The sequence below is a fragment of the Hemicordylus capensis genome, chromosome 6 (genome assembly GCF_027244095.1).
Source record: "Hemicordylus capensis ecotype Gifberg chromosome 6, rHemCap1.1.pri, whole genome shotgun sequence".
In the NCBI taxonomy this organism is placed as follows: Eukaryota; Metazoa; Chordata; class Lepidosauria; order Squamata; family Cordylidae; genus Hemicordylus; species Hemicordylus capensis.
Window position 1 is genome coordinate 19192449 of NC_069662.1, and position 10052 is coordinate 19202500.

Genomic DNA, 10052 nt, shown 5'->3' on the forward strand with positions numbered 1-10052 from the left:
AGTCCTTTGCTTGTCCCTTCCTTTCATCCACTAGTTTGCTTCCTCTCTCTTCTGCACCTGTTGAGCCTCTTCTTGACATTAGCAACATCCAAAGTGTGAATGCACAGATATTGGCCTCAAGTGACAATCTCATAGCAACAATTAATTTTTAAGGAGAGAGGAGGCCAAGTCTAAAGTAGGGGTTCTCAGCATTGGGTCCCCAAATGTTATTGGACTACAACTCCCATCAGCTTCAACCACAATGGCAGTCCAACATCATCTGGGGACCCAATGTTAAAAACCCCTGATCTAAACATTCCTGGAAGTCAGACACTCTGACCCAGATGACCTCTCCAAATTTATAGCAGCAGGCAGCTATGAGAAAGATGCCCCTGGCATATGCTCACGGTCTCCATCTCTACTATAATTTTACATGTTCTAAAGCTAAACCCAGATTTACAAGACCGGGTTAAGGGGCACAGCCCTTGAGGAGCCAGCTCTCAACAAACCCTAAAAACCTGATAAAGTTAAAATACAATCCTACAAAATTCCTAGGTCATACAAATACTAGTATGTTGTATCCAAGGTCCAATCTTGTGATGAAATTCCAAAAGGAGACAATTCATCTGTTTGAAGAAAATTGGTATTCTCAAAATGGTGCAAAAATGTCCACTACTAGTAATATTCCAGAAATAGTCCATCAGTTCCAAAAGAGAGCAGCCATACAGCATCTCTTGAGTGTCTGAGATAATAAGGTCCTGAAAGGAGTTTCTTCTAGATTTTAAAAGCTAGCCAAACATGTTTGGAGCCACATTGGTCTTTCTGTGGCTATTCTAGAACATAGAACATAGTCTCCTCGTAGTAATTCCTTGATAACCAGTACAAGAGACTTACTACCGTGTTGCCTGTAAAAGTTGTAGCTGCACGCTGCATCTCAGTAGTTGCCTTGGTTCTGAATTGTTGTCCAACATCTCAGGACCCACATTTGAGAATTCCCGGAGCTTTCTTAGACTGCAGGCTTTACCGCAGGTTTACTGCAAGTTCCAATTTGCCCCAAAAACCAACAAAGAGTGGATTTTTTACCCCAGACATAAATCAGGCTAGGCTCTAACACACAAGGAAAAACCCAAATCTAGTGTGAAATGCTCCCCAGTATCTCACATGGACTTTGGCGTGAATCCAGCTGATGCAAAAGCCACATCTGGGGATGATCCTGGCTTAAATAGCTGTTGCTCTATTTTTTAATGATGCTAATTTGCATGGCAGACCCTGCATTCAGTGCTCATACATACAGAGAGCTTCGGTTCCATGTCTGAATTTTTTTGCTTTACCCTTCTACAGAAGTGGGGTTACCAGGACACACCAGCAAAGGAGCTGATGAAGCAACGAGGAGCTGGCCATGCCCCAGAGGAGCCAAGAATGCCTGTCTACCTGCCACATGGGCGAATGACCCCTTCTCCTGGCTACCTGCCTCTAGGGAGGCTACAAGGACAGTTGTATCATAACCCTACCAGTACAGGTCTACCCCGGGCCTGGGGGCATTCAGGAAAACCTCATTATGGGCATCAGCTACGGTTCTGAAATACCTCTAGAAGTCCAGAGGCAAAAAAGGATACAGGAGGACACACTGGGACCAGACTGGAAGATTTCCTTCAAGAATGACAACCTACAGAGAGGAGAGATCAATCAAGTGGCAGGAGAGATTGGCAGGTTATAAGTTTGGGGCTGCTGGTTTTGCAATGGGATATGCTGGAAGACTTTTCTACCTTATCTTCCCCCTCCCCCACCCCCTGCAAACTACAGGACAATCTCCTGGACTGTTACTGGTTTATACTGTGACAAGCTTGTCTTTGTCATTAGCAAATGAGGAAAGGTGAAGTTGTGTCCTCTAGTACACCTACACTGGATTGAACTGGAAACAAGCAATAGAACTAACGTTTTAAATTGGTGGTTTTAAATTGTTTTGTGGGATACTTGCTGAGGCACTGGAATAAAGGTTATACTGGCAGAAATCGGGGAAGGCCCAGCCAGAAACTTCACTACTTCAGCTCCAATCAATGTTATTTGCAAAAAAGATACCATCGAGTTAGAGCCTCTTCTGTGAGTGTGAAAAAACATTGCTTTTCAAATCTTTACTAGATTATACTGTGAATGACTTCCCTTCGTGATCAAAATATAGTATGCCGGAAATTGGACATGCAGTCAGCAGAACACACTGACATTTAAGAGGTCGAAATAATTGCACTGAACCCCACCAGTTTCTAGGGGGAGGGATCTAAAAAGAAGGGTGCTATTCTAAGGTTTATCTCCATTAAGAACGATGGTCAAAGTAGATGATAAAGAGCAGGAGGAAGACATTTTGCAGAGACATAAGAACAGGGGAAATCCATCAGATCGTTATACTGAATACCAACTAAGGAAATGCAAATTAGAAAAGGTAATTGGAAACACATTCACACACTGAATCTAAGCTACAGGGGAGAGAAAACACCCAGATAATTAGCTGAGAGTAATAACTATTCACGCCTGTTCAGAGACAGTAAATACCTCAGAGTGTAACAGCTGCTGGGAACAGACAGCAGGAGAAGACCATCACGACCATGTCCTGCCTCTGAGCTTCCCGGGACAGCTGGTTGGGTACTGTTGGATAATGCTAGACTCAGTGCATCCTTGATTTGATGTAGAAAACCAATTATATGTTCCTGTGACTCCCAAACCAAGAGCCTCAAGCCTCCTTGATAGATATGCTGTTTTGCAACATGGGTAGAAGAGGTGAAATCGTGGTTGGTAGGAACCAGGTTCAAGAGAACTCCCACCTCAGAAGGGAAAATTCCATCAGATGCAGCTTCTCCTGGCACTTCAACACTGATAGGAGAAAAGCTGCATGTAATGGAATGCTCCCTTTTGTGCTGCTCTTAGCAACAACAACTACAACTATTTATATATACCACTTTTCAACAAAAGTTTCCAAAGCGGTTTACACAGAAAATAAATAAAGATAAAATGGGTCCCTGTCCCCAAAGGGTTCACAATCTAAAAAGAAACAAAAGACAGACCCCAGCAACAGTCACTGGAGGTACTGTGCTGGGGGTGAATAGGGCCAGTTACTCTCCCCCTGCTCAATAAAGAGAATCACCATATTAAAGAGGTGGCTCTTTGCCAGGTTAGCAGAGGATCACAGGAGTCTTCCAGGCTTGGTTCTGGCAATCCAAGGGTGGAACCTGCTGCTGCATAGTTGTTTAGTGACAGCTGTCAGGACTGCAAATAGTTGATCAGGATCTAGCCCAAGGATCCTTCTACAACTGAAGGAAAAACATCAGTTATCCCTATAAGGGGAAAGAGAGGCATCTATAGCAGAAGATGGTAACTAAGATTGCAAACGCCTCAAAGAAATGTTTCAGTTATAGGGAAGACTGATTTCCCCAGCACTCTGAACAGAGTGTGTTTTGTCACTGGGTGGAAAATACAACACCTTCATCCCAATTGCTGCAAGTACTGTAGTCATTTGAACTGCGATTGTAACTCTTTCATGGACATCTATTGGCTAGTTCCAAAGTCTACATAATATAATAATGGCAGGGGAAGACACTAATTCCTCTGCCATTTTGTGATAGCCAATAGCTGAGGGAAGAAGCCACAAGCCACTACCAAGTATCAAAATAAGGCCAAGAAAGTGCTATAGTTGCACAGATTTCCACAATTAAAATAATTATTCTCATTTAAACTTTTAAGCATGCTCCAATGCTGGGAACTCATTTCCAAAGCTCTTTTAATACTCTCCTCCATTAGTAAATAACAAAGGATAAAACTGTTAGGTTCTTTACATAGAACAGAAATCATTGGTGGCTGTGCGGGAACAGAAAAATGTGGAAGTTGTGCCCTCTAGAGGCTCGATTCCTAAGGCACCAATTTCCAATTGAAATGTCCAGCTTCAACGTTTGAATGAAAGAAATGCAAGATGCTCAAAGCAAGCTGCTTTGAAGGGACTTGGAACTGAACCAATACTTTTCAACAAAGCCCTGCTGGTGCGGGAAGCCGAGCTCGTTTCTTTCACAGCATCAGGACCTTGGCAATAGCCAAGTAGCACTCCGTACACTTTTATGCAGTCAGGGGTCCCCTTTTAGATGCATCTGTTGGCCAGTGAGAGAAACTCAGTGGGAGGTTTTGCCACCAGCTATAAGGAGAGAGAAAAGACAGGCATTAGTTATCTGGAGGCCATAAAGCAGGGATCTGAGAACATGAAGCTGACTTCTGGAGACTTCATTGGTCCATCTAGCCTAGTACTGTCTGCTCTGACTGGCAGGGGGTCTTGAAGATCTCCAAGAACTTTTACAAGCTGAAGGTGCCAGCAATTTCATCTGTAACTCTTGGCAGTCAACGCGTATGCTCTACCTACCACTGAGTTCTGGCACCTCCTTGGGGACTTCTGGAGGGGTGCACTGTTTCCCTAGAACTATAATAATCCTTCTATATGGTCTGGTCTACAGTACAGTTTCCCCACCAAGATTTCTCCAAAGCAGCTATTTACCTCTGAAGCTGCATTACAATAATGACATTTTGGGGATCAAATAAGCATGCACAGAGCAGGGATTTTCAGCAAGAAAATAGCATGAGTCAAAGGATTTAAGCAGGGGAAGCCCTTCCATGCAGGACAGTGAGGCCATCTCAGGCAGGGGCTCAAGGGAGGGTACAAGGAATGGTAAGCACCAGCCCCCCTGCTTCCACCCCAAAGGCCTCCCTTTCACCATCACCCTTCCCCATCCCACTGTTTCCCCCTCCTTGCTCCACTGGGATACACTTGTTTCCCCTCTTCTTCCCCAATACATGCTGTGAACATCATCACCTGGCCTGGTGATATAGCCAGAGATCACTTACATACCACTGCGTCTACAGCACAGGTGGGGAAACTTCCAGATATTGTTGAACTACAGTTCCCATTATACCTAGCCAACATTGTGGAGGACCAAGTTTGTCCACCCCTGCTCTCCCGTATGGCTTGAGAATGCTGAATATGCACCCAGAGCATCATGTACCTCAGGCAACAACATGCATTGGGCCACCCTGGATTTAAGTCCCCCTCTCCAATTCTAATCTGGATTTCTCCACCACCACCCTCCCTGCATCTGCCTCCCAGGCACTGGAAATCCTACTCAGCACTTCTCTGACTCTGGAGATTCCACCAAGTATCAGCACATGCTTTTAAGCCAATATCTGCAACATGAATACCAAGGGGAATCACACAATCCCTTCCCACAGACATACACCCAAAGCAAGAACTGCAAGTCCACTGAGACTGAGAGTCCCTGGAGATTAAACAGCATGGAGAAAAGACTCTAGAAACCAGTGGGAATACCTAGTATGGAGGAATTATAGGAACTGAACAGGTAGATACAGACACCTAGAGGGAGAGCGTGCACATGCAGTACCCTTGCTGAAGCTACACAGGTCTGAGTCTGGTCAGTGCCTGGATGGGCAACCACCTGGGAATCCCATATATGCTGTCCTAAACTACATCATGGGAGAACAAGAGACCACCAAGCAGTGTTTTTCTGGCATTGAACACACACAGTCCTAGGGACTGGGTGGAGCTTCTCTTCACCCTCTATCTTGCCATTTCATTTTTCTTTTCACCTAGTGCTTCTTCCCACCTAGAGCCCCCTGAACCACGCATGATACACTCTAAACTTAAATTATATGAAGCTGCCTCATTCTGAATCCGTCTACTGGTTCATCTAGCCCAGTACTGTTTACTCTGTCTGGTAGGACTTCTCCAGGGCCTGGCCCCTCCTAGCCTGTTACCAGATATCCTTTTTTGCTGGAAATGCCAGGATTTGAACCCAGGACATTCTGCATGCAAAGCATGTGCTCTGCGACCAAGTACAGAACCCACCCCAAACCTTTGGAAAACCTTAACCATCGGTTGTCATCTTAGACCATAGATCCTCAAACCTGAGTTCCCAGATGTTGTTGGACAACAATTTCCATCATGGCTGGCCACTGAGGCAGGGAATGATGGGAATTGTAGTCCAACAACAATATCTGGGAACTCAAGTTTGAAAACCCCTGATTTTTAAGACTGACTTCCACTCCATTTTCCATAGAATTGGCTGGGATCTGCTCTAAGATTTCTCTAGTTCCAGTGAGAGATAGGAAACCAATATCCAATGACCTAGAAAGACACAAAATAAGGCTTAATGTTGCCAGGTAAGATGTCCCATTGTTTACCCCTGAGGACAGGATGAGGGAGTCGCACTCACATTGGTCCAACTGCACGAGGCACCGAGAAGTCCCCTTGCCAAGTTTGAGTCTGATCCCAGGCACTGCCTCCAAGAACTTGAGGATGTCCCTATAACCTTGCTCCAAGCTCAGCTTCCACAGCTGGACCTTGTGTTCCTTCCACACCATGGCTTCCAGCTTGTCCAGTCGCAAACCAAAAGGAAACTGACCCAGAGTGTGGCGCAGGAGAAGGACCACATCCATACTACCTGAAACACGAGGCATTGGCAACAGAAGGGTTTAATACTGGCTGGAATGAAGCTTGATGTGCTACCTGGAGCAGCTAGCCTATGTGTCTATATTGAGGGAAGACTACTCTTCCAACCAAGCCATTTTAAACATTTAGACTAAAGACCCTTAAACTTGGGTCCTCAGATCTTATTGGACTACAACTCCCAACATCCCTAGCCACAATGGCCAAAGGGATGATGGGTGTTGTAGTCCCCCCAAAAAAGAAAAAAAAATCTGAGAGGACCCAAGTTTGAGATTTCACCTTGGTCTGGAAAGTGTGGTGCCACAGATCTGCCCAGCCCATCTCCAATAGCAGGGAAGCAAAGGAAGACAGGGATAAGGCACCTTTAGTAGGTGTGCAGGAGCAGCCATTTCAGCAGGTGCAAGTTATCACATTCTCATGACTATAGGAACATAGGAAGCTGCCTTATACCAAGTTAGACCACAGGGTTCCAGGAAGGAGTTGCTCCCTGGCCTACTTGGATATGCCAGAGATGGAACCTGGACCTTCTGCACGCAAAGCAGATGCTGCACCACCAAGCTAGTAGGCTATTAAAGTTACAGGATCCCCAACATCTAGTTTTCCTCTCACTGACCCTCAGTGCCCAGGAATTTTGTTCTAAGTCACTAGACCCCACATAACCCATGCTCAAGACCCCATTACATTTTATTACTCAGATTTCTATCTTGCCTTTCTACAAACTAGTAGTCACTATAGCAATAAATAATCATCAAATAGAAGCTATAAAGGATCAGTTAAACATGATTCCAAGAACAGTGTAAGAAGCGTCACACTCTGCAGCAGCAAATCTTGGTGCACGTCTTAAATTGGAACACCACAGTCTATGTTATCACTGAAAGCCAAGCAGATCATTTTATTGCTCAGCACAAGTTTTTTTGTGTGTGTGTTTTTTTAAGGAGAGACCAAAACTTTCTTCCACACTACCTCAAATAGTGTTGCCTACTCGGCTGTTTCTGGAGATTTCTTGGCCCTCACTCCACCTTTGTTTGGAGAGCTGGTCTTGTGGTAGCAAGCATGAATGGTCCCCTTTGCTCAGCAGGGTCCTCACTGGTTTTCATTTGAATGGGAGACTACATATGAGCACAGTAAGGTAAAGCACCTGCATGCTTGCATGCAGAATATTTAAAGTTCTTTCCTTGACATCTCCAGATAGAGCTGGGAGAGATTCCTGCCTGCAACCTTGGAGAAGCCTCTGCAAGTCTGGGTAGACAATATTGAGCTAGATGGACCAAGGGTCTGACTCTATATAAGGCAACTTCCTGTATTCCACCCAGTATTTTTCACAATATCAAGCCATTAGAATCTCCAGGATTACTTTCAATAGTCACCTAGAGATTCATGTCAATCCTGGAAAATCTCTGGCCAGACCTGGAGGGTTGGCAACTTTAACTTCAATAAGTACACTATCATTCCCCTTTAAGAGAACCCCCAAATCCTGTAACTTATTTCTTCCTGTTGTAATCCAGACACCCCTCTCCTTAAAAAAACAACACCCTACAAATTCTGGCTTCCAAGCCCCTCAGTCAACTTAATTATCTTCTAGCATAGAGAGCTGTTCCATTTCTTCTGCCAAGGCTCTTGTGCTTTAAAGCAGCTTAGAATCAGAAGTTCAACAGGAGCAGTTTTCTCCACCATGGGAAAAGGGGCACCCAATCGATTTCTTGAAATTGAAGCTGCAAAAAGCACTGGAATCTTGCTGGAAAAATATAGCAGGCCTAGTTGCCAGACCAGGCCTGATCCACAAATGCAGCACAATGAGAGTGCCAAGGAGGTAGAAGGTCTTACAATATGATATGTTCTTTATTCGGTCACTGACCAGGAATACACACACAAAACATCAAAATATCAACAAAAACCAAAGCATAACAAATTACACCCAACAACTACAGAAAGGTTAAGAGGCTGTAGAAGATATAACTTGCCTAATCCTATTAGCAGCCAGGAGAAATCTGGTGACATTGTACATAACCTCAGCATCTTGATCCAACAATAATTAACTATACAGGATTTATCTGAACAGCCAGAACAATTTTTTTTTTTAAATATGGAGCAATAAAAGCAACCCCAAAATGATAACATTTACAATATAGTAAAATATAATTGACTCAACCACTTTATCACCACACAGACAAAATGTACTAAGGGACTTGTTTGTACCTGCCCTCCAATACTGTAGGTGGGAGTGCACTGAAGCGAGCTAAAGAGAATCTTCTCCTATATTTAGGAACTACAAGCAAATTTAAGTATCTGGCAGGTGAAACCTCAAATAATTACAAACTATAAACAGATCTATCAGACAAATGAGTATGTTCTTCTTGATAATGGAAGGGCTTAGGAACATAGGAAGCTGTCTTATACCAAGTCAGACCATTGGTCCATCTAGCCCAGAATTGTCTACACTGATTGGCAGTGGCTCTCCATGATTCTAGGCAGAATTATTTCCCAGCCCTACCTGGAGTTACCAGGTTTGTACCACTTCAGACTGCAAGTATGTGTGTGTGAAGGGACAATTATTTTTAATGCTCCTCTCCATTAAGAAATCCCTGAGAAGAAAGAGCCAGCATATCAAGCAGAGGGCTGAGACTCTTGCTGTGCCATTTTTCTGTTAACATGTTTGCGAGGTTTTGCTTACACCACAGAGGAACATTTCAAATTAGATCCTCCCCATCTGCAGCCTAAAGTGATGCAGTCCATTCTACCACCTCCGCTCTTCAGATGCCCACATGCCTGACCTCCCAAAGAGCATACAAAGGTTACTCTTTGGCTCTCACAGGTGTCTTACATCTTGACAATATAGTTTCCCTTGGCCACTCATAGGCAGGGTCCAGCTCATCTGAGGTGAAGTCATAGGGATCATAAGGGACTCTGCACGGAGGCTTCTTGTGTTGTCTTGTGGACTGGGAATGCACTGTTGGCTGAACCGGGTTGGAAGCAACAAACTCTAGAGGCAGAAAACATAAGTAAATAACTATAAGCACTCTGTGCTCTATGGATACTTAACCAGATGCAAAACTTGGATCACAGATCTCTCCTGCCAGAAAACCTAGGAGCACTGTTCCCTCTAAGGTGTGCGCATGTACGCGCACTCACAAGTTTTCTAATGTCCGCTCAGTTAATTTTAGATCCTGCTCAGGTTGAATTAGGAAGGCCCCACTCTGAATGCATCTGCGCACACAGTACCTTGATACTGCTGCCCAAAACAAAACTCATTCCGCACAGAGATGAAAAAAATTAGAGGGACCACTGCCCAGGAGTCCTGGTTCCTGCTCTCTTCCCCCACAATTGCTCTAAATCCCTAGGCCCCATTCAGTGCCAGATTTAGGCTCAAGCTAGATTAAGCTACAGCTTAGGGCCCCACATTACGAGGGGCCTCTGAATGCCTAAAAATGATTAAATTTCAAGTGTCTTTGAGTGTTTAAAATTGTTTTGTCTTATTTTGTTTTTGATGTGTTTGTTTTTGTGAACCACTAGAGCCTTTAGACTCAGATGGTATATAAAATACATACTCCTGCTAACTTGGCAAAGAGGCACCTTTTAATGTGGT

General features: G+C 44.2%; 1 protein-coding gene across 3 annotated transcripts in view; it reads left to right on the top strand.

Moving 5' to 3' along the window:
• The window catches only part of FAM83E (family with sequence similarity 83 member E), a 37785-nt gene extending 35090 nt beyond the window's left edge, over window positions 1-2695 (top strand). For all 3 annotated transcript variants that reach the window (XM_053266437.1, XM_053266439.1, XM_053266438.1), the window contains one exon: window positions 1321-2695. In XM_053266437.1, coding sequence (XP_053122412.1) covers window positions 1321-1560 — 240 coding nt within the window. In that variant the 3' untranslated portion in view covers window positions 1561-2695. The remainder of the gene's footprint in view (window positions 1-1320) is intronic.
• The last annotated feature ends 7357 nt before the right edge of the window (window positions 2696-10052 follow it).